Here is a 26,337-nt window from a genome sequence, read left to right as displayed (position 1 = left end):
CGAGGGGGTGGGTGGCCAGCACCACGCCCGACCGCCTTAGTCTCCCCAGTGGCAATGTTTTTATCCACCGCACCAGGTACTCATTTGAGGCTGAGTCGACCTAGGGGAGGCCCGGGACCGGTTCAGATAATCGTCACTGGCGTTGGCCGTGAGCGGGAATCGAACCCGGGTCGCCAGTTTCATAGCGCGGCGCGCAAACCGCTACACTACCGCTCCCCACTCGCACGCACACATACAGACAGACACGCTCGCTCACACTCGCACACGCATTTACCTATCCGGCCAAACAGAAGCTGCTTTGGCATGCGGGGGTGGCTGGGCATTGCGGGCAACGTGACACAGCCAACGCAGCCTTAAACGTGGAAATCCAACGCACGGTAGGGGGTGATGGAATAATCCGTGAGCCTGTTTTTTTTTTACTAATTTTTATTTTTTTACCAGGTAAGGCCCCACTGACCTCTTTTTCATAAGCGACCTGGCCATCACAAATGATAGCCCAACGAAGTGGCCCATCATCATCATCATCACGTGGAAATGCATAGCAGCCACAGCTGCTCTGAACACGTGATGGTTGATATTCTTAACTCTTTCGGTAAAGCCACGTTGAAGGGAAACAATAAAATAATAAAATATATATAAAACAATACAAATTATCACGAAGTTTCGACCATAACACACACCTGATGATGACCGTTTGTGTTATGGTCGAAACGCCGTGAGAATTTTTATTGTTTTATATATATTTTATTATTTTATTGTTTCCCTTCAACGTGACTTTACCGAAAGAGCTAAGAATATGAATTACTGCAGTCACGAAAGCTTTAAATCAAAATTTAAAACGTGACGATTGATTCAAAAACTTGGAGGGACAAAACCCTGGTATGCAGGAGGTTGTGGTTTCGATCCCAACCCTGACGTTTGTATATTTGGAGTTTGCATGTCCTCGCCGTGGTTGAAGAGATATTTTTTTTCCTCCGGGTCCTCCGGTTTTTCCCCTCCACATTTCGAAACATGCACATAGAGCATTCGGTTGCTAATACATGTCCACGTGGTGATGATTACGAGAAACCATTTCGTTGAGCTATCATTTGTGCCCGAGTCGATTCTGAAAAAAAGCCGCATGGTAAAATAAACGTATTTTTTTTTGTTTAGTTTGTTTTTGAGAGAGAGACACCCACACTCCAAATATACAGCAGGCATCAGGGTCGAGATTCGAACCCACGACCTCCTGTATACAAGGCGAGGTAGTTAACATCTCACCACGGAGAGGGAGAGAGACACGCGAACTTTCAAATGTACAGCAGGCGTCAGGGTCGGGATCGAACCCACGACCTCCTGTATACCAGGCGAGGTAGTCAACATCTCACCACGGAGAGAGAAACACGCAAACTCCAAATATACAGCAGGCGTCATTGTGTGGATCAAACCCCCAACCTCCTGTAGACCAGGCGAGGTAATCAACATCTCACCACCGAAAGAGAAACACGCAAACTCTCAATCTACAGCAGGCGTTATTGTGTGGATCGAACCCACGACCTCCTGTAGACCAGGCGAGGTAATCAACATCTCACCACCGAAAGAGAAACACGCAAACTCTCAATCTACAGCAGGCGTCATTGTGTGGATCGAACCCACGACCTCCTGTATACCAGGTGAGATAATCAACATCTCAGCACAGAGAGAGAGAGAGACACGCAAACTCCAAATGTACAGCAGGCGTCAGAGTCAGCATTGAACCCACGACCTCCTGCACACCAGGCGAGGTAGTCAACGTCTCCTAGCCACCGGTAAGAGATCCGCTCCGTCGGCAAACAGAATCTCGGTGTCCCAGACGCCATCGCGGGAAATTGGGTCAGCTGCCTTAAATAAAAAAAATGTTCGTATAAAAAAACAACCTCGGAGTGGGGGGGGAGGGGGGGTTAGAGGTCAGAGGTCAGAGTCGGCGGCAATTGCGGCGGCTCGGCGGTCCTTCTCTCACGGCCGGCGTCTCGGGCGCGACGGGCGCCCTGCCCGGAGAAATAAAATAAAAAAAAAGATTGCCTTTGTCGTAGGAGAACGGTGGAATTATTCTCTCACAGAAGGCAACAGCGAGCGGTGGGCCGCCAACCCCCCCCCCCTCCTCCACTAATTAGCCCCCCCCCCCATCGCTCAGACGGACGCGTGCAGTAGCAGCAGCAGCAGCGATTAGAGGTGGCTGCTTGTGTGCTGGAGGCTGGCTGGGCTTGGCTCCGTGGCCTAGAGGAGGGTGGGGGGGGGGTCCCAGCCCCCTGCCCCCCTCGCCTTCCACCCCCATCCCACGAGGTGAATCGATCGGGAGGGGGGGGGAGGGGGCGCCGTGGTGGCTAGGAGATGTTATCTCCCTCTCCTGGTATGCAGGAGGTCGTCATCGGTTTGTTCGTCCAGACCCTGACGATGCCTGTTTGTGATATTTTTAGCGGTTGGCTAACGCCTGAAGGTTTACGCTCGCTCATCATGAGTTGAAGGGGGCGAGAAAAAAAATCCGTACATTAATTTCAAAAGATAATTCCTGCATCGTGCATGCACGCTTATGCTAGTCATTTGTTTTAAATGACTGAAATAACCATAAGTGATTTGTGAAAATAAACATAATAGCCCTATGACTTTTGAGCCACCTTGTATATAGAGGACCGCAGAGCTTGGGAAATTATCGGTAGTGCCGACTCCTCTCTCTCTCTCTCTTCCTCTGTCTCTATCGTCTCTTTCTCTCTCCCCCCACCTCATCTCATTTCAAAAGAGAATCAATGCAACGTGGTGTGCGGGAATGACCACCACAACCACGTGACTTTTCTTTCGTGTTGTGCGCGGCGCATTTTAGCGCCACAGCGCGTGGATTTGTAACGTTTAATTTTCATTCGTGTTTGCTGGGTGACTTTGTGCGTTTCATATCGAAATCGCCTCCAGTGCTTTTGCTGCTGGCGGCAATAAAAGTTGTTTAAAAGTCAAAAGTCTCTCTCCCCTTCTCCTTCCACCTCTCTCTCTCCTCTGCTTCGGTCTCTCACTCCTTCCCTCCCTCCCTCTCTCCGCGAGCGAGCTAACACTGTCGCAAGCACAGCGTTACAAGTTGACACGAAACGGCCCCCAGGCGCCGAACGCGGCAATATCGTGGAGTACATATTCATAGCGGCAATAGTTTCCAAACACAAAAAAAGTACTTTGAAAGATTACAGCGAGCGTTAGATAATTGCCTCTCCTATAAATCTGGGTCCCCATGCGTGGTGAGCTGGAGATCCCAATCACGAGTGCCTGAAACAATCGCTTGCCCTGTTCAAAACCGGTTGCGAACTTTTATATTCGGCTAAACAAAGTGCAGCTCCTGAGAATTCGAATGTCAGTGCGCAATTACCACGGCTCGATCTCACGGCGGAGAGGGAGCGGGTTTAACGCGCTCCGCCACAAACCCCGGCCACGCCGAGTTCGATTCCCGCTCACCGACCAACGCCGGTGATGGGCAACTGAACCGGCACCCAGGGGGGCCTTATACCCCCCCCCCCGCTTCGTCCGAGATCGACGGCTGATTGGAGAGACAAAGGCGGCGGAGGGCGTGGTTCCAGCCACCCGCTCCCTCGCGCGCCATGCCGGCCCTAATAGGCGCTCGCTGACAGCAAAGAACGATGGGGATGAGGCACGTTACGGGGAACTTTGAGATGCTGCAGACTCCAAGAAACCCCAGCACGTGCGAGCGACCCTTGTTTGTTAACGACACTGCTGTGGCCTTAAACGAGGGGATAAAATATGAATGCAGCAGGCTGTCCGTTGTCCGCGCTAATGACGGTGAGGACGGCCGTGGATAATAAATCAAAATCGCGGATCGTCCAAAAATATAATCAATCACTTTCCGCGGATCTCAATGGCAAAAGCCACTAATGGAGGTACAAATCATGGTTAGGTTAAGAAAATTGAGTTTGTTAACGAACGGGTCTCGTAAATTCAAACTCGCAAAATAAACGATCGGATAAATCACTCGCGAGGCGAAGTGCAGCTGACGATTTTTAATTGTCACTCTTTCGATGTGGAACGAATACGACCCACGGATCGATGAATGAATTTGCGTGATCAGTGATAGCAACGCGTCCCTGGCTCCCGCCCAGCACAAGACTCGGTCCACTGATTGGATGACAGCAGCGGACCCACGCCAATCAGCATCAAGTAAACTCCGCCACCCACTGTCGACAAGATGTGGCAACTACTGTACTGTAGAGGGCGGTCGCGTGGATTTCGGATTAACCGTAAGCGACGTATTTGTTGGGTGTGAGCACCGTGTGACTTGTAAATAAACATTTCCAAGAACAATAATGTGTAACTGTTTAGTAGATAATGAATTTCGGTTTCTCGGGGGAAAATCCACGAGTTATTAATCTGCGTCAAAATCTCAGGCGGCGCGCTGTTAATCCGCCGATCGGATACACTGCAACGTGGACAATCGGGAGTCGACCGTGTACATCGAGTCAAGCAAGCGTTCATGTCAGGGAAACTGATGAACGCCGCCGTCTCTCCCCCACCGCCCCCGACACATCAAGTCATTAAACATTCAAAAGACGTTTCACTGAACAGACGACTGGCTGAAGGGAGGGGGGGGGGGTCATCCCACCGATTACTAACCAAGGTCATCGGAAAATATCCTGGCAAGACGCCGTCATGTCTCCTCTCTCTCTCTTTCTCTCTCTCTTTTTCTCTTCCTCTCTCTATCGCTTTCTGTTTTTAACGATCAGAGGAAACAAGAAGATGCTCGGTGTAGTCGGCACTTTGCTTCGTTCATCATTTCATTGGTTTTTTTTTGTATGCTTTGCTTCATGTGAAGCCCTCCCCCCGCCCCCTTTTTTAAATGAAAGATTTAACAAAATATTTCTCGCTCTGCTCTCCTTACCCCTTCCCTCTCTCTCTCTCTACCCCCTCTCTGCCCCCCACCCCTCTCTCTCTACCCCCTCTCTTCCTACTCCATGTCGCTCTCTCTTTCTCGCTCTCTCTCTCTCTTCCTCTCTCTCTCTCTATTCTTCTCTATTTCCCTTTCTCTCCCTCTATCTCTTTTTTTTTACGATCAGAGGAAACAAGAAGAAGATGCTCGGTGTAGTCGGCACTTTGCTTCGTTCATCATTTCGGTTTTTTTAGTTTTTTTATGCTTTGCTTTTTATAAACCCCCCCCCCCCCTTTTTAAATGAACGATTTAACAAAATATTTTGCGCACCGCTCTCCTTTCCCCTTCCCTCTCTCTCTACCCCCCTCTCTACCCCCCCTCTCTCTACCCCCTCTCTCTACCCCCCTCTCTCTTTACCCCCCTCTCTTCCTACTCCATGTCGCTCTCGCTCTCTCTCGCTCTCTCTCTCGATCTTTTTGCTCATAACTACGACAAGTGCTGCATCTGCACGCAGCCCTCCTCACAGTCAAACGGCCTCCGACGGGTAGCTCATAACTGCATGCAGAGCTCTCCGTCATCTGCCACGGAGCACACAGCATCCTCCAGCGCCCACTATCTCTTCCTCTCTCCCTCTCTCTCCATCTATCTCTTCCTCTCTCTCTCTCTTCCTCTAACGCTCCATCTCTCTCTCTCTCCCAATGGCAAAACAAATATAGTAACAATTGTCATACTCTCCCCCCACTCTCTTTCTCTCGACTCTTCTTCCCCGTTGTTCTGTCTTGTTCAGAGAACTGACACGGACGGAATGGAAGCGGTTCAAATGTTGTCGTTGTTGTTGTTTGACGTTGAGAGATGAAGTTCCACATGACAACATCGATTTACAAAATATAAAAAAGTGACAGGGCGTCAAAAGACAAGAGCGTTTAAATTCCCGGAAAATAGATTCACAAGCACGGCTGTTGACTTCTCAGAAATAGCCGTGCGATCCTTCTCCAAGTTTACAAAATAATTTTATTTCCTCTAAGTTTTGTTATGTTTTTAGCGTAAGGGAACTCAGCCAGCGATTCACGTTTGCCCCCACGCTCTTAGGGCCGCGCAGCGCGCGTGTGAAGAGGAGCAAGCGAGCGCGATCAGGGAGCGAGCGTGAACAGGGAGCGAGCGTGAACAGGGAGCGAGGGCGATCAGGGAGAGAGGGCTAGGGGGCTTTGTCTTATTGAGGGAGAGTTGGCAGCCGGGACGGCTGAGTGCTTACGAAGGGGGAGGTGATGTAGTGACATCGCTGGATGTCACCATGCTGTGGGTGCGGTACCGGCCCAAGAGGGGCACGGTGTGCGCTGGATAATAGCGCTGGATGGCACCAGGCTGCAAGTGCAGCGCTGGCCCTACAGGGTGTGTGGGTGCCGACCGAAGGGTGAAGTTGTATGAGGCCATGGCACTCTGGTTGACCCGAGAGGACACGTGACCAGTTAAGTTGACAAAGAGGCTAGGGGGGTCACATGATTGGGACCCAGATCCTTCCCGAGGGTTCTGGAAGGTGGACGTGGCCAAGGGCGGAGCCGGCAATGCCACAGAGAATATAAGCCGGGTCCCGAGAGGGACCAGGGTTGTTCATCCCGGAAAAAAAAAACCCCTTTCATCAACGATCTCCATTCAACAAGTCTTCCAGCACGTGGACCCGGACAGATGTTGTAGTCCCGGGTCCGTAGTAACAGTTACGTGGTAACTATTGTAGTTAGCTGGGTGGTCACCACCCGGTTAACTACACCAGTCACGTGGTAACTAGTGTTGTAACTCTTGTAATTAGCTGGGTGGTCACCACCTTAGGTTGTTATTCTGTTAAGGGGAAGTTACCCCGTGTGTTGGAACTGAATAAATGTGTTGCCTCCAAAGTCTACGTCTGTGACTCAGTTGTACCCATTTCATATGTACGTGTATGTTGGACTTCTTTTGCACCGTATGTAGCCAACCGTGATAAACAGATGTGTCAGGCATTGATGAGTTCCCCCGGTAATGACCACTCCTCCGCTCGCTGAACCCTGTGAGCGTCGCGTCCACTCCTGAGCCTTTATCTCCGCCACGAAACTGGCCCGGCACCACTGCGGTGTCGTCTGGACGCTAGAAACGAACACCCACGGCCAACACGTGGACCCGCCGATCATAGACTGACTGTACCGAACCCATTTCATCATCATCTTCGTCGTCGTCATCACTGTGATCGTCATCATTGTTGTCATCGTGCTCGTAATCGTCGTCGTCATCGTCGTCTTCGTCGTCATCGTCGTCATCATCACGTATGAATTACACCACACCTGCCGTGCAAGTTCCACCGGCACCAGCGCCAGCGCCACCTGGCTACCACCACCACACGTGGTGAGGGGTTTTCGTCACTCACCTTGGCCTCCTCGATGGTCACGATGCTGTACGGCGCCTGCGGCGGCTTGGACGACGGATCGCGCTCGTGCGCCCCCGGCGACGCCGACAGCCAGTTCTCGCTCGCCTTCCCCCGCCACACCCCGGCGCCGCCGCCGCCGCCGCCGCCGCCGCCGCCGCCGCCGCCGTTCTTGATGCGTCCACCGCGGCAGCGCAGGGCGAGCACCACGGCGACAATGAGCAGGATCACAATGGCCGCCCCGGCCGCCATGGCCACCAGGATGGTGTATCGCCCGGCCCTCGACCCCTCGGGCCCCGCGGACGACCCGGCGCCGGCCCTGCCGCCGCCTCCGCCGCCCCCCACGGGCCCGCTGGCATCGAGGGGCAGACGGTTGCTCCGGGCGACCATCTCACGCACCAGCGCCGCGTCGCCCAGCGTCTCGTTCACGAAGAGGTGGAGGAGCGCCAGCGCGCTCAGGGGCTCCGGGAATCCACCGTCGCTCACCCGTACCGCCACCCGGTGGAGGCCCCGGTGCTCGGGGCCGAGGGCCCGCGAGAGCGTCACGTTGCCGGTCGCCGGGTCGACGGCAAAGAGGGGCCGCCGGTCGGCGCCGCCGCCGGAGCCGCCGCCGGAGCCGCCGACGACGGTGTAGGCGAGGGCGGCATTGGGGCCTCCGTCGCCGTCAAGCGCCACGATCTCGGCAACCTGGGTGCCGGGCCCGGCAGCGGGCGAGACGACGCGGAAACTCGAGTTGGTGGCGGGCATGAGGACGATGGGGGCGTTGTCGTTCACGTCCATCACGTGGATGGTGACGCGTGCCGTCGCTGTACGGGGCGGCTCGCCGGCGTCCGTCGCCCGCACGTCGAACTCGTACGCGGACACCCGCTCGCGGTCGAAGGAGGCGTTGGCACGAATCATGCCCGTCACCGGGTTGATGGCGAACACGTCGCTGTCGCGCACCAGCGAGAAGGTGACCAGGGCGTTGCGGCCCTCGTCCGCGTCGGTGGCGCTCAGCACGCCGACGGTGCTGTAGCTGGGCAGGTTCTCCGACAGGAAGAAGTTGAACTCGCGGCTGGCGAAGCGCGGCGGGTTGTCGTTGCGGTCGAGCACGCGGAGGAACACCGTCGCGTCGCCCTCCAGCGCCGGCGAGCCACCGTCGCGCGCCACCACCGTGAAGCGGTAGAGCGCCGCCTCCTCGCGGTCGAGCGGCTCGCTCACGGTGAGCGCGCCGGTGGCCCGGTCGAGCCGGAGCACCGGCGGCGCGCGGGGCCCCAGCTCGTAGGTGAGGGCGCCGTTGGCGCCGCTGTCGCGGTCGAACGCGCGCAGCGTGAGCACGGCGGCACCCGGCGCCCCGTTCTCGTACACCGACGCGTTGATGACGGCCGGTGCAAAGTAGGGCCGGTTGTCGTTCTCGTCGCGCAGCCGCACGCGCACCGTCGCCGAGCCCGACAGGCCAGGGGCGCCGGCATCGGACGCCACCACCCGCACGTCATACTCTCGCCTGGCCTCGAAGTCGAGCACGCCGGACGTCTCCAGCAGGTAGTGGTTAGCGTTGTTGGGGTAGGCCCGGCGCAGGCGGAACGGCGGCGCCGACGCCGCCGGCCCGCCGCCGTCGGCGCCCTCCACGCGGCACGTCACCGCGCCGTTCTGCTCCGCGTCCGGGTCGCTCACCTCGACGAGCGCCACCGGCGTGCCGGGCGCCGCCGCCTCGGATATCTCGACGGCGCCGTCGACGGGCGCCGCGATGGCGTGCACGGCGACGGCCGGCGCGTTGTCGTTGACGTCGGCGAGCGCCACGACCACGGTGGCGGTGGCCGGCGTCGGCGACGGGCCCCGATCGGCGGCGAGCACCAGCAGCCGGTGCACCGGCGCCTCCTCGCGGTCGAGGGCGCCCCGCACCCGCACCTCTCCCGTCGCGGGGTCCACCTCGAAGAGGCGGGCCGACGCCGGCGGCGTGCGCGGCGCCAGCGAGTAGACCACTTCGCCGTTGGCGCCGGCGTCCGGGTCGGCGGCGCTCAGGCGCGCCACGGGCGTCCCCGGCGGCGCGTCCTCGGGCACGGTCGCCTCCAGCTGGTCGCGCTCGAACGCCGGCGAGTTGTCGTTGAGGTCGCCGATGAGCACGCGGAGGACGGCCGTGCCGGTGCGCGGGGGTCTGCCGCCGTCCTCGGCGCGCAGGCGCAGCTCGTAGGCGTCCCGGCGCTCGCGGTCGAGGGGCGCCCGCACCACGAGCTGGGGCGACTTCTCGGCGTCGGCGCTGTCCACCACCTCGAGGGCGAAGGCGTCGTCGCGCCGCGCCAGCGAGTAGCGCTGCACGCCGTTGCGCCCCGCGTCCGCGTCCGTCGCCGTGGGCAGCGGGAAGCGGGCGCCCAGCGGCGAGTTCTCAGGCACAGTCACGTTGAGCACCGGCGCCGAGAACACTGGGGAGTTGTCGTTGATGTCCTCCAGGTAGATGCGCACCTGCACCAGCGTGGGCCGTGGGAATGCACGCGGTTTGTTAAGTAAGTAAATAAATTTAAAAAACACACGGATGTTAACTATTTTGATTTTTCTTCTTTGGTTCGTTCGGGTAAAGTCACCACGTAGAATGAGAATAAAATAATACAATTTTTAAGATAAAATAACACAATAATATTCTCACGACGTTTCGGCCACAACACAAGCGGCCTTCATCGGGTGAAGGGACGAGACTGTCTGGTAGGACAGCGCTGGAGTGAAAGAGCCACGTTCAGAACACGGCTTAAAGGCCGTGATCTGAACGGCTTAAAGGCCGTGAACGGCTTAAAGGCCGTGATCTGAACGTGGCTCTTTCACTCCAGCGCTGTCCTACCAGACAGTCTCGTCCCTTCACCTGATGAAGGCCGCTTGTGTTGTGGCCGAAACGTCGTGAGAATATTATCGTGTTATTTTATTTTATCAATTTATTATTTTATTCTCATTCTACGTGGTGACTTCACCGAAAGAACCAAAGAAGATGAATCCTTGCAGTCACGAAAGCTTTAAATCGAAATTTATTTTGATTTTTACCGGGTGAATCTCACTACTGAGCATCGTAGATCTTTCCGCAGAAGCGACTCTGGCTAATACGAATGATGTAATATTTGGTCGCGAAAGCCTGCGTGTTGAACTGGTGAACGCGGGGCATATCACCAGAATTGGTCCAAGCAATAAAAGGAAACGATTATCGAGTAATAAACTAAATTAAAAACTACAAATTCTTACATTTTGATTTAAAGCTTTCGTGACCGCAGTAATTCATATTCTTTGCTCTTTCGTTAAAGTCACCACGTTGAAGTTATGGTCGAAACGTCGTGAGAATTTTTATTGTTTTATATATTTTTTTTTATTTTATTGTTTCCCTTCAACGTGACTTTACCGACAGAGCTAAGAATACAAATTCTTAATTTTACCAGGTAAGGCCCCACTGAGCTGTATAGCTCTTTTTTTAAAGAAGCAACCTGGCTATCACAAAGGATAGCTCGACAAAGTGGCTTACCACGTGGAAAATCATAGCATGCGTCTATATATGGAAGGGGAAAACCTGGAGGGAAAGGGAGGAAAATTCCACACGACCGCAGGGAGAACACGCAAGCTACAAGTCCACTGAACGTCGGCTGGGAATGCTGAACTTGTGGATGGTTTTGGGCTCGGTTCTTCATTCTCGCGATAACCCCATCACCCGCTCTCTCTCTCTCACTCTCTCACTCTCTCTGTCTCTGCTCGGTGTAGTCGGCACTTTGCTTCGTTCATCATTTCGGGTTTTTTTTGGTGGGGGGGGTTTCAATGCTTTGCTTTATGTGCCCCCCCTGCCCCCCGCCCCCGCCCCCCGCCCTGCCCCCGCCCTTTTTAAATGAAAGATTTAACAAAAGATTTCACGCTCTGCTCTCCTCTTTCTTACCGCTTCCCTCTCTCTCTACCCCCTCTCTCTCTCTCTACCCCCTCTCTCTCTACCCTCTCTTTCTACCCCCTCTCTCTCTCTCTACCCCCTCTCTCTCTCTACCCCTTCTCTCTCTACCCCCTCTCTCTCTCTACCCTCTCTCTCTCTACCCTCTCTCTCTACCCCCTCTCTCTCTCTACCCCCCTCTCTCTCTCTACCCCCTCTCTCTCTACCCCCTCTCTCTACCCCCTCTCTCTACCCCCTCTCTCTCTCTCTACCCCCTCTCTCTCTCTACCCCCTCTCTCTCTACCCCCTCTCTCTCTACCCCCTCTCTCTCTACCCCCCCTCTCTCTCTACCCCCTCTCTCCCTACTCTATGTTGATGCTCCCCCTGTTTTCTATGTAATATTTGTAACAAAAAAATACTACTCTCTCTTGTTCTCACTCTCTCTCGCTCTCTGTGTCTCACTCTCTCTCGTTCTCTATCTCTCGCTGTCTCTCCCTGGCTCTCTCTCCCTCTCCCTGGCTCTCTCCCTGGGCTCTCTCCCTCTCCCTGGCTCTCTCCCAGGGCTCTCTCTCTCCATCTCTCCCTCCCTCGCTCCCTCTCCCTGGCTCTCTCCCTCCCTCTCCCTGGCTCTCTCTCCCTCCCTCTCTCCCTGGGCTCTCTCTCTCCATCTCTCCCTCCCTCGCTCCCTCTCCCTGGGCTCTCTCTCTCCCTCTCACTGGCTCTCTCTCCCTCTCCATCTCTCCCTGGCTCTCTCCCTGGCCCTCTCTCTCTCTCTCCATGTCTCCCTCTCCCTGGCTCTCTCCCTGGCTCTCTCCCTCTCTCTCCCTCTCCCTGGCTCTCTCTCCCTCTCCATCTCTCCCTCTCCCTGGCTCTCTCCCTGGCTCTCTCTCTCCATTTCTCCCTCTCCCTGGCTCTCTCCCTGGCTCTCTCTCGGGCTCTCTCCCTCTCCCTGGCTCTCTCTCCCTCTCCCTGGCTCTCTCTCCCTCTCCCTGGCTCTCTCCCAGGGCTCTCTCTCCATCTCTCCCTCCCTCGCTCCCTCTCCCTGGGCTCTCCCTCTCCCTGGCTCTCTCTCCCTCTCCATCTCTCCCTCTCCCTGGCTCTCTCCTTGGCTCTCTCTCTCTCCATTTCTCCCTCTCCCTGGCTCTCTCCCTGGCTCTCTCTCCCTGGCTCTCTCCCTCTCCCTGGCTCTCTCTCCCTCTCCCTGGCTCTCTCTCCCTCTCCCTGGCTCTCTCTCCCTCTCCCTGGCTCTCTCCCGGGCTCTCTCCCTCTCCCTGGCTCTCTCTCCCTCTCCCTGGCTCTCTCTCCCTCTCTCCATCCCTTGCGAGGATTTCGGTCGCCGACACCGCGCCGACGACGGCGCTTCGGCTCTGCGCGTGCCCGGCGCGGTGACAACCCTGGCGCTAATTTGGATGATTAATGCGCGCCGGAGAATGCGCCTCGGCATCGTGGCCCGCACAGAACCGCACCCCCACAAATACTCCTCCTCCTCCACCGCCCCCCCCTCAACCCCCGTTCTCCGTGCGTCTCCACGCTGCAGCCCTGCCCGCTAATGAGGCGGGGGGGCTCCACTCCGCACGGAGCTTCCAGACACCCCCCCCGACCCCCCCCTCACCCCCCCCCCCCCAACCGCGCCACCCGCCCCCGGACTCCCAAAAAAAAACAAAAGCTCCGTAGGCTCATCGGGTTGCTCCGGTCTCCCCGACGCCTAATGTGGTTCACGACACCACACTGCCGGGTTTCTCATTTGAGGCCGAGTCGACCCAGGGGAGGCCCAGCACCGGTTCAGATTAACGTCACCCGGCGTCGTTGGCCGCGAGCGGGAATCGAGCCCGGTTCGACGAGGTTCATGGCGCAACGCGCGCGAACTGCTACACTCCACACACTCCACACACTACACACACTACACACACTCCACACACTCCACACACTCCACACACTCCACACACTCCACACACTACACACACTCCACACACTCCACACACTCCACACACTCCACACACTACACACACTACACACACTACACACACTACACACACTCCACACACTCCACACACTCCACACACTACACACACTACACACACTCCACACACTCCACACACTCCACACACTCCACACACTCCACACACTCCACACACTCCACACACTCCACACACTCCACACACTACACACACTACACACACTACACACACTCCACACACTCCACACACTACACACACTACACACACTCCACACACTCCACACACTACACACACTCCACACACTACACACACTACACACACTACACACACTCCACACACTCCACACACTACACACACTACACACACTCCACACACTCCACACACTACACACACTCCACACACTACACACACTGCACACACTACACACACTACACACACTCCACACACTACACACACTCCACACACTACACACACTACACACACTCCACACACTACACACACTACACACACTACACACACTACACACACTCCACACACTACACACACTACACACACTACACACACTCCACACACTACACACACTCCACACACTACACACACTACACACACTCCACACACTACACACACTACACACACTACACACACTCCACACACTCCACACACTACACACACTACACACACTCCACACACTACACACACTCCACACACTCCACACACTCCACACACTCCACACACTCCACACACTCCACACACTACACACACTACACACACTCCACACACTCCACACACTCCACACACTCCACACACTCCACACACTCCACACACTCCACACACTACACACACTCCACACACTCCACACACTCCACACACTCCACACACTACACACACTACACACACTCCACACACTCCACACACTACACACACTACACACACTCCACACACTCCACACACTACACACACTACACACACTACACACACTACACACACTCCACACACTCCACACACTACACACACTACACACACTCCACACACTCCACACACTACACACACTCCACACACTACACACACTACACACACTCCACACACTACACACACTCCACACACTCCACACACTACACACACTACACACACCACACACTCCACACACTACACACACTCCACACACTCCACACACTCCACACACTCCACACACTCCACACACTACACACACTGCACACACTGCACACACTGCACACACTCCACACACTCCACACACTACACACACTCCACACACTCCACACACTACACACACTCCACACACTCCACACACTACACACACTACACACACTACACACACTCCACACACTACACACACTCCACACACTCCACACACTACACACACTACACACACTCCACACACTCCACACACTACACACACTACACACACTACACACACTCCACACACTCCACACACTCCACACACTCCACACACTACACACACTCCACACACTACACACACTACACACACTCCACACACTACACACACTCCACACACTACACACACTACACACACTCCACACACTACACACACTACACACACTCCACACACTACACACACTACACACACTACACACACTCCACACACTCCACACACTACACACACTCCACACACTCCACACACTACACACACTCCACACACTACACACACTACACACACTACACACACTCCACACACTACACACACTCCACACACTACACACACTACACACACTCCACACACTACACACACTCCACACACTCCACACACTACACACACTACACACACTCCACACACTACACACACTCCACACACTACACACACTACACACACTCCACACACTACACACACTACACACACTACACACACTCCACACACTACACACACTACACACACTCCACACACTACACACACTCCACACACTCCACACACTACACACACTACACACACTCCACACACTCCACACACTACACACACTCCACACACTCCACACACTACACACACTACACACACTCCACACACTCCACACACTACACACACTACACACACTCCACACACTACACACACTCCACACACTCCACACACTACACACACTACACACACTCCACACACTCCACACACTACACACACTACACACACTCCACACACTACACACACTACACACACTCCACACACTACACACACTCCACACACTCCACACACTACACACACTACACACACTCCACACACTACACACACTACACACACTCCACACACTACACACACTCCACACACTCCACACACTCCACACACTACACACACTCCACACACTCCACACACTACACACACTCCACACACTCCACACACTACACACACTACACACACTCCACACACTCCACACACTACACACACTACACACACTCCACACACTACACACACTACACACACTCCACACACTACACACACTCCACACACTCCACACACTACACACACTACACACACTCCACACACTACACACACTACACACACTCCACACACTACACACACTCCACACACTCCACACACTACACACACTACACACACTCCACACACTCCACACACTACACACACTCCACACACTCCACACACTACACACACTACACACACTCCACACACTACACACACTCCACACACTCCACACACTACACACACTACACACACTCCACACACTCCACACACTACACACACTCCACACACTCCACACACTACACACACTACACACACTCCACACACTACACACACTACACACACTACACACACTCCACACACTACACACACTCCACACACTACACACACTACACACACTCCACACACTACACACACTACACACACTCCACACACTCCACACACTACACACACTACACACACTACACACACTCCACACACTACACACACTCCACACACTCCACACACTCCACACACTACACACACACAATACAAAGACTAAGGCCCCTCGCGCAGCGGTAACAAACCTTTGGGGGCGAGTGCTGTTAGCGAACACCGAATGAAGGCCGGCACGGCACACGAGGAGGTGGTGGTGGGGGGAGGGGGGGGGCAGCACCATGCCCGGCCCCCTTTGTCTCCCCCAGTGGCGGTGTTTTTACACACCGCACCAGGTAACTAATTTGTGGCTGAGTCGACCCAGGGGAAGCCCAGGACCGGTTCATATAATCGTCACCGGTGTTGGCCGTGAGCGGGAATCAAACTCGGGTGGCCGGGTTCGTAGCGCAGTGCACTTGAAGAAGGGGATCTCAGAGGTAGATCTGTGATATCCACCTCCACGAGCCGTTCTGTGTGTGTACCAGAGTGTCACTAGAAGAAGAAGGGATCTCAGAGGTAGATCTGTGATATCCACTTCCGCGAACCGTTCCGTGTGTGTACCAGAGTGTCACTTGAAGAAGGGATCTCAGAGGTAGATCTGTGATATCCGCTTCCACGAGCCGTTCCGTGTATGTACCAGAGTGTCACTTGAATAAGAGATCTCAGAGGTAGATCTGTGATATCCGCTTCCACGAGCCGTTCCGTGTGTGTACCAGAGTGTCCCTTGAAGAAGGGATCTCAGAGGTAGATCTGTGATATCCACTTCCACGAGCCGTTCCGTGTGTGTACCAGAGTGTCACTTAAAGAAGAAGGGATTTCAGAGGTAGATCTGTGATATCCACTTCCACGAGCCGTTCTGTGTGTGTACCAGAGTATCACTTGAAGAAGAAGGGATCTCAGAAGTAGATCTGTGATATCCACTTCCACGAGCCGTTCCGTGTGTGTACCAGAGTGTCACTTGAAGAAGAAGGGATCTCAGAGGTAGATCTGTGATATCCGCTTCCACGAGCCGTTCCGTGTGTGTACCAGAGTGTCCCTTGAAGAAGGGATCTCAGAGGTAGATCTGTGATATCCACTTCCACGAGCCGTTCCGTGTGTGTACCAGAGTGTCACTTAAAGAAGAAGGGATTTCAGAGGTAGATCTGTGATATCCACTTCCACGAGCCGTTCTGTGTGTGTACCAGAGTGTCACTTGAAGAAGAAGGGATCTCAGAAGTAGATCTGTGATATCCACTTCCACAAGCCGTTCCGTGTGTGTACCAGAGTGTCACTTGAAGAAGAAGGGATCTCAGAAGTAGATCTGTGATATCCACTTCCACGAGCCGTTCCGTGTGTGTACCAGAGTGTCACTTGAAGAAGAAGGGATCTCAGAGGTAGATCTGTGATATCCGCTTCCACGAGCCGTTCCGTGTGTGTACCAGAGTGTCACTTGAAGAAGAAGGGATCTCAGAGGTAGATCTGTGATATCCACTTCCACGAGCCGTTCCGTGTGTGTACCAGAGTGTCACTTAAAGAAGAAGGGATTTCAGAGGTAGATCTGTGATATCCACTTCCACGAGCCGTTCTGTGTGTGTACCAGAGTGTCACTTGAAGAAGAAGGGATCTCAGAAGTAGATCTGTGATATCCACTTCCACAAGCCGTTCCGTGTGTGTACCAGAGTGTCACTTGAAGAAGAAGGGATCTCAGAGGTAGATCTGTGATATCCACTTCCACGAGCCGTTCCGTGTGTGTACCAGAGTGTAACTTAAAGAAGGGATCTCAGAGGTAGATCTGTGATATCCACTTCCACGAGCCGTTCTGTGTGTGTACCAGAGTGTCACTTGAAGAAGGGATCTCAGAGGTAGATCTGTGATATCCACTTCCGCGAACCGTTCCGTGTGTGTACCAGAGTGTCACTTGAAGAAGGGATCTCAGAGGTAGATCTGTGATATCCGCTTCCACGAGCCGTTCCGTGTATGTACCAGAGTGTCACTTGAAGAAGAGATCTCAGAGGTAGATCTGTGATATCCGCTTCCACGAGCCGTTCCGTGTGTGTACCAGAGTGTCCCTTGAAGAAGGGATCTCAGAGGTAGATCTGTGATATCCACTTCCACGAGCCGTTCCGTGTGTGTACCAGAGTGTCACTTAAAGAAGAAGGGATTTCAGAGGTAGATCTGTGATATCCACTTCCACGAGCCGTTCTGTGTGTGTACCAGAGTGTCACTTGAAGAAGAAGGGATCTCAGAAGTAGATCTGTGATATCCACTTCCACGAGCCGTTCCGTGTGTGTACCAGAGTGTCCCTTGAAGAAGGGATCTCAGAGGTAGATCTGTGATATCCACTTCCACGAGCCGTTCCGTGTGTGTACCAGAGTTTCACTTGATGAAGGGATCTCAGAAGTAGATCTGTGATATCCACTTCCACGAGCCGTTCTGTGTGTGTACCAGAGTGTCACTTAAAGAAGGGATCTCAGAGGTAGATCTGTGATAACCACTTCCACGAGCCGTTCCGTGTGTGTACCAGAGTGTCACTTGAAGAAGAAGAAGGCGATCTCAGAGGTAGATCTGTGATATCCGCTTCCACGAGCCGTTCCGTGTATGTACCAGAGTGTCACTTGAAGAAGAGATCTCAGAGGTAGATCTGTGATATCCGCTTCCACGAGCCGTTCCGTGTGTGTACCAGAGTGTCCCTTGAAGAAGGGATCTCAGAGGTAGATCTGTGATATCCACTTCCACGAGCCGTTCCGTGTGTGTACCAGAGTGTCACTTAAAGAAGAAGGGATTTCAGAGGTAGATCTGTGATATCCACTTCCACGAGCCGTTCTGTGTGTGTACCAGAGTGTCACTTGAAGAAGAAGGGATCTCAGAAGTAGATCTGTGATATCCACTTCCACGAGCCGTTCCGTGTGTGTACCAGAGTGTCCCTTGAAGAAGGGATCTCAGAGGTAGATCTGTGATATCCACTTCCACGAGCCGTTCCGTGTGTGTACCAGAGTGTCACTTAAAGAAGAAGGGATTTCAGAGGTAGATCTGTGATATCCACTTCCACGAGCCGTTCTGTGTGTGTACCAGAGTGTCACTTGAAGAAGAAGGGATCTCAGAAGTAGATCTGTGATATCCACTTCCACAAGCCGTTCCGTGTGTGTACCAGAGTGTCACTTGAAGAAGAAGGGATCTCAGAGGTAGATCTGTGATATCCACTTCCACGAGCCGTTCTGTGTGTGTACCAGAGTGGCCCTTGAAGAAGGGATCTCAGAAGTAGATCTGTGATATCCACTTCCACGAGCCGTTCTGTGTGTGTACCAGAGTGTCACTTGAAGAAGGGATCTCAGAGGTAGATCCGTGATATCCACTTCCACGAGCCGTTCTGTGTGTGTACCAGAGTGTCACTTAAAGAAGGGATCTCAGAGGTAGATCTGTGATAACCACTTCCACGACCCGTTCCGTGTGTGTACCAGAGTGTCACTTGAAGAAGAAGAAGGGGATTTCAGAAGTAAATCTGTGATATCCACTTCCACGAGCCGTTCTGTGTGTACCAGAGTGTCCCTTGAAGAAGGGGATCTCAGAGGTAGATCTGTGATATCCACTTCCACGAGCCGTTCTGTGTGTGTACCAGAGTGTCCTTTGAAGAAGGGATCTCGGAAGTAGATCCGTGATATCCACTTCCACGAGCCGTTCTGTGTGTATACCAGAGTTTCACTTGAAGAAGGGATTTCAGAGGTAGATCTGTGATATCCACTTCCACGAGTCGTTCCGTGTGTGTACCAGAGTGTCACTTAAAGAAGAAGAAGGGGATCTCAGAGGTAGATCTGTGATATCCACTTCCACGAGCCGTTCTGTGTGTGTACCAGAGTGTCCCTTGAAGAAGGGATCTCGGAAGTAGATCCGTGATATCCACTTCCACGAGCCGTTCTGTGTGTGTACCAGAGTGTCCCTTGAAGAAGGGATCTCAGAAGTAGATCTGTGATATCCACTTCCACGAGCCGTTCTGTGTGTGTACCAGAGTGTCACTTGAAGAAGGGATCTCAGAGGTAGATCCGTGATATCCACTTCCACGAGCCGTTCTGTGTGTGTACCAGAGTGTCACTTAAAGAAGGGATCTCAGAGGTAGATCTGTGATAACCACTTCCACGAGCCGTTCCGTGTGTGTACCAGAGTGTCACTTGAAGAAGAAGAAGGGGATTTCAGAAGTAAATCTGTGATATCCACTTCCACGAGCCGTTCTGTGTGTACCAGAGTGTCCCTTGAAGAAGGGATCTCAGAGGTAGATCTGTGATATCCACTTCCACGAGTCGTTCCGTGTGTGTACCAGAGTGTCACTTAAAGAAGAAGAAGGGGATCTCAGAGGTAGATCTGTGATATCCACTTCCACGAGCCGTTCTGTGTGTGTACCAGAGTGTCCCTTGAAGAAGGGATCTCGGAAGTAGATCCGTGATATCCACTTCCACGAGCCGTTCTGTGTGTACCAGAGTTTCACTTGAAGAAGGGATTTCAGAGGTAGATCTGTGATATCCACTTCCACGAGTCGTTCCGTGTGTGTACCAGAGTGTCACTTAAAGAAGAAGAAGGGGATCTCAGAGGTAGATCTGTGATATCCACTTCCACGAGCCGTTCTGTGTGTGTACCAGAGTGTCCCTTGAAGAAGGGATCTCGGAAGTAGATCCGTGATATCCACTTCCACGAGCCGTTCTGTGTGTGTACCAGAGTTTCACTTGATGAAGGGATCTCAGAAGTAGATCTGTGATATCCACTTCCACGAGCCGTTCTGTGTGTGTACCAGAGTGTCACTTAAAGAAGGGATCTCAGAGGTAGATCTGTGATAACCACTTCCACGAGCCGTTCCGTGTGTGTACCAGAGTGTCACTTGAAGAAGAAGAAGAAGAAGAAGGCGATCTCAGAGGTAGATCTGTGATATCCACTTCCACGAGCCGTTCTGTGTGTGTACCAGAGTGTCCCTTGAAGAAGGGATCTCGGAAGTAGATCCGTGATATCCACTTCCACGAGCCGTTCTGTGTGTGTACCAGAGTTTCACTTGATGAAGGGATCTCAGAAGTAGATCTGTGATATCCACTTCCACGAGCCGTTCTGTGTGTGTACCAGAGTGTCACTTAAAGAAGGGATCTCAGAGGTAGATCTGTGATAACCACTTCCACGAGCCGTTCCGTGTGTGTACCAGAGTGTCACTTGAAGAAGAAGAAGGCGATCTCAGAGGTAGATCTGTGATATCCACTTCCACGAGCCGTTCTGTGTGTGTACCAGAGTGTCACTTGAAGAAGGGATCTCGGAAGTAGATCCGTGATATCCACTTCCACGAGCCGTTCTGTGTGTGTACCAGAGTTTCACTTGATGAAGGGATCTCAGAAGTAGATCTGTGATATCCACTTCCACGAGCCGTTCTGTGTGTGTACCAGAGTGTCACTTAAAGAAGGGATCTCAGAGGTAGATCTGTGATAACCACTTCCGCGAACCGTTCCGTGTGTGTACCAGAGTGTCCCTTGAAGAAGGCGATCTCAGAGGTAGATCTGTGATATCCACTTCCACGAGCCGTTCTGTGTGTGTACCAGAGTGTCACTTGAAGAAGAAGGGATCTCAGAAGTAGATCTGTGATATCCACTTCCACGAGCCGTTCTGTGTGTGTACCAGAGTGTCACTTGAAGAAGAAGAAGAAGGCGATCTCAGAAGTAGATCTGTGATATCCGCTTGTGCGGACCGCCGTCTGACACCCAAGGGTTTCGCGCCGACGACTACGAAAGCTTACGACAGCGCAAAAGACGGCGGCTAAAGGTTAAAAAAAAATTCAAACATTTGCGCGTGTATATATCTATTTCTGTTTTTTTTTCAAACCCACACGGCCATGTGCACCACGGCATCAACGCAACTGCCAGGGTGACCGACCGACCGATCGTCAGTCAGAACGACGGGAGAATCTGCCCGCTCCTGCGTTTGCCAAGTGCATCGACGGCGAGATTTTGGACGGCTGTTGCGACGTTTTGGTAAGTCAAAAAAAATAACAATGACATATTTTTTTTTCTTACACAAATTTGTACCGTTTTTGGTTTGATATTTTTTGATATGTTTATTCAATGTTTGTAAAAAAAAAACATTCTTTTCAATATGTTTTTACGTTATATTTTTTATTTAAACAAAATTACGTGTATTTTTTTAATTACGTTTTTCAATATTTTTGTTCATATTCTTTTTATAAAAATCCCGATATAGTTATTTATTTATCTTATTTTTATTAATGTTTTTTCTTCTTTACATGTTTTTATATATTTATTTTGTGTATATATATTTCTTTCATATTAAAAAAAAGTATTATTGTTCATATATTCATTATAACACATTTATTCTTTTTTTTATATATATAAATTGAGGCCAATTAACCTCACTTACACCCCCGGCGTCTGCTACACCCAAATATTACCTCCCTCACTCCAGCAGGCACACAAAAAAATGACACGGTTAGGGAAGCTGTTAACTACATGTAGGGAGGAGGGAGGGGGGGGGGGGCATTGATTGCCGGCTGACGGTCGCCCTCATTTGCATCCCTTAATTACGCGCCATCGAGGCCGGATTCGTGATGAAGCGGGTTGGTGGGGGGCTGGGGGGGGGGGAGGGGGTGTGGTGGGGAAAGCGAGGGGTGGAGGACGAGGGGGTGGGGGAGCTGAAACGAAACTCCGCCACGGGTCGTACTATTTGTTGGGGGGGGGAGGGGTGGGTCTCGATCCACTGACCAGCTGAGCGAAGTGTGGTCTCTCTTTAGAAATGATTTTTTTTGCGTGTGTGTGTGTGTGTATGTGTGTGTGTGCGTTTCGCTTGTCTCGGCCTTCCCTTCCGCACCTCCGATTAGCCGCCAGGGCTGGCTAACGTACGGCGCGAAAGAGGAAGTTCAGCACGAGCACAAATGGCCCCGTTGGCAATGACCGCCGACGGCATGGAGAAGATGGGAGAGGGTTTTGGGGGGTGAAGCACGTGGCCCAGCCTGGCGTGCCGCTATCCGTCACGCCAGGCCATCTGTGACTAACAGAGCTTGACGGATCATCGGATTTTTTATATTTTTTTTTGCCCCAGGATAATTTTTGTTTGCTTTTGACTCGACGATCACACACTCTCTAACCCCTACGTCACTACTGCCGCTATTGTGACGTGGAGGGGGGGGGGGGTGGTGGTTAAGGCGTACACCTCTCGCGAGCCACGTGACGGACGGCGGATGTCGGCAAAAAAAATTACTGGGCAATTAGCAATCGAGGATTGCTGTTGTACCGGGGGGGGGGGGGGGGGGGGGGGGGCGGATAATTTTTTTCCGCTTAGCCGGGGGGTTCCGTTTTACATTAAGGCCAAAGGCTCGTGCGGTGTATGCTTGCTGGTGCGTGCGTGCGTGAGGTGATGATAATTAACTCAAGTGGAACTGTGACGCGGATTATATTTATCTAGCCGTTTATAAATGCGACTGCGGTCATCTCTCCAGACGCGCGAGTGTAAGGGAACGTGTGAATTACAGAAGGGCTGGTGAGGGAGAGAGAAGCCGAAGAAGGAAGCATTAGATTTGTCTGTTCAATTCACTCTGAGCAAGAGAGAGAGAGAGAGGGAGTTACAACTTGAAACGTGAGCCCCCCGCAAAAAAATATATAATTTTTATTTTACCGGGATAAGTTTTTTTTTCGCTAAAGTCACGTAAGGAAAAACTTTAAAATGAAAGAATAAATAAAAAAAACAACGAAGTGAAATCACGACGTTTCGGGCGCAACACGAGCATCCTTCTTCAGGTGGGGACAACGGAGCGAAAGCACAAGCGCTTAAAGTGTGTCTCAGAGATGGCTGTGACGAGGGATTATAGAGACGCGGGGCATGGAGGGAGGGGGGGGGCATGGTGAGTGTGGGGGCAGGGTGTGGGCTGGTAGCAGGGGCGGAGCCACAGGGGGAGGGGCTGGGGGGGGGCTCAGCCCCCCCTGAAATTTTGGGAAAGTCGGTAATCTGGATAACCGGATATCCGGCTGCCACCTCGTTCTGCCCTGCAGGCTGCCACCTTGTGTGCTGCCCTGCAGGCTGCCACCTCGTGCTGCTACCAGTGGTCAGGACCCACCGGGCCAGCGGTGGGTCAGATAGCCTCCCCTAGGTCCTAGCCGGAGGACTAGGATAGCGGTAGACGTGTGAGTCCCGCCAAGTCCGGAGGTTGTACCTCCTTAGGTATCAAGGAGGTTAGCGGTAGACGTGTGAGTCCCGCCAAGTCCGGAGGCTGTACCTCCCTAGGGTATCGGGTGAGGGGACCGAATATCCCTCTGTGTGTGTTAAGCATTGTATAAGGAAATAATACAATAAACAGAGTGTGCCTCCTAAGAAGTCTGCTCGTCCTTACAACACTACACATATATAAGCCAAATACTCTAAACGCATGTTACGGTGGGCAGGGCAAACCCACTGGGGACCACGCTACCCACGTGACCCAACGTGACTCACTCGACACCACGTTACAGCCCACGTGACGCCAACGTGACCCACGCAACACCACGTACAGCCCACGTGACCCCACGTTACAGGCCACGTGACCCCACGTGACCCACTCGACACCGCGTTACAGCCCACGTGACCCCAACGTGACCCACGCGACACCACGTTACAGCCCACGTGACCCAACATGACCCACGTGACACCGCGTTACAGCCCACGTGACCCCAACGTGACCCACTTGACACCGCGTTACAGCCCACGTGACCCCAACGTGACCCACGCGACACCACGTTACAGCCCACGTGACCCAACATGACCCACGTGACACCGCGTTACAGCCCACGTGACCCAACGTGACCCACTCGACACCGCGTTACAGCCCACGTGACCCCAACGTGACCCACGCAACACCACGTACAGCCCACGTGACCCCACGGTACAGCCCACGTGACCCCAACGTGATGCACTCGACACCACGCTACAGCCCACGTGACCCAACGTGACCCACGCGACCCCACGTTACACCCCACGCGACCCCAACGCGACCCCGCCGCGCGACCCCGCCGCGCGACCCCAACGCGACCCCAACGCGACCCCACCTTGACGAGGCGGAAGTGCTCGTTGGGCAGCACCACGACCTGCACGTCCACGTGGCAGGGCGTGCCGTCTCGGCGCTCGGCAGGCCCCGGGCAGGCGCGCTCACGGTCCAGAGGCGCCTCCGTGGTGAAGACGTCGCCCGTGGCGTTGTCCACGCGCACCATGGGGGGCCCGTCCGACTTGGACACCACCTTTGTTGGGGGGGGGGGGGGAGAGATGTAGATTTGACGAGGGGTGCTTCAAGAAGATAACGTCTTCAAGACTCGTGACATGTGCCTCCCGGGGGGGGGGGGGGGGTTCCTCTGGACATCAACTGGGAGAAGATTCCAGGAAATGCGTTGACAATGATGTGAAGTTTTAAAATATATATATATATTTAAAGCTTTCGTGACTGCAGGGATTCATAGTCTTTGTTCTTTCGGTAAAGTCACCACGTAGAAGGGAAACAATATTTTGATTTTAGGCTTTCGTGACTGCAGTGATTCATATTCTTTGTTCTTTCGGTAAAGTCACGTTGAAGGGAAACAATAAAATAATAAAATATATATACAACAATAAAATTCTCACGACGTTTCGACTGTAACACAAACAGTGATGATGACTGTGTTACAGTCGAAACGTCGTGAGAATTTTATTGTTTTATATATATTTTATTATTTTATTGTTTCCCTTCAACTTGACTTTACCGAAAGAACCAAGAATAGGAACTAATATTGTTTTAGATTTTTATTATTTTATTATTTCCCTTCTTGGTGACTTTACCGAAAGAACCAAGAATAACGATGTGAAGCTATTAACGTTACATTTGTTATCACGTTACGGTGTATTATCCGTTATTTTTCCATTTAAGAAACGATAGTTTCATAATAAGTGTTTTAACAAAAAAAATTGAAGAACCCCCTGTGTATCATTAACACTATACAGGGTGCTTCAAAAAGAATGTTGAACACTTCTCACAATTTTCAACGGCACCACGAGAAAATGTTGCTGCCTCCCCGGGGGGCTCTAGAGACTACCTGGAGAAGATTCCAGGGCACACGTTGACAACGATGGCGAACGAGTTGGAGACTCTGTGACTTTTTGAAGCTATTAACACGACATTTGTTATCACGTTACTGCGTAGAATCGTCCGTTCTTTTCCCATTAAAAACGATAGTCCCACGTGAGTGTTAACATTTTTTTTTTAAGCACCCTGCATATTTTTTTTTTGTTTAAGCCCTGTAAGATAGAGGCTGGCGGGCTGTTTGTTGTTTATATATTTTTTTTAAACACATTGCAAATTAATAGTGCGGCTTTGCACGCGTCTTTGTTGAGCTCCAGCCATTACAAGGTCATTCCAAAGGCAAGCAAAACAAACCCCACAAATCAGCCCCT

The 26,337-nt window shown here is 52.8% G+C and overlaps 1 protein-coding gene across 3 annotated transcripts in view; it reads right to left on the bottom strand.

Moving 5' to 3' along the window:
* Positions 1–26,337, bottom strand: part of LOC116937942 (uncharacterized) — a 276,405-nt gene that overhangs the window by 221,696 nt on the left and 28,372 nt on the right. For all 3 annotated transcript variants that reach the window (XM_076053470.1, XM_076053469.1, XM_076053471.1), the window contains 2 exons: positions 24,966–25,154; positions 7,266–9,701 (listed from right to left, as the gene is read on the bottom strand). In XM_076053470.1, the coding sequence (XP_075909585.1) occupies positions 7,266–9,701; positions 24,966–25,154 (2,625 nt within the window). The remainder of the gene's footprint in view (positions 1–7,265; positions 9,702–24,965; positions 25,155–26,337) is intronic.

The sequence above is a fragment of the Petromyzon marinus genome, chromosome 61 (assembly GCF_048934315.1).
Source record: "Petromyzon marinus isolate PM22_M1 ecotype Great Lakes invasive population chromosome 61, UKy_Petmar_22M1.pri1.0, whole genome shotgun sequence".
NCBI lineage: Eukaryota > Metazoa > Chordata > Hyperoartia > Petromyzontiformes > Petromyzontidae > Petromyzon > Petromyzon marinus.
This window is presented reverse-complemented; position numbering and strand designations above follow the sequence as displayed.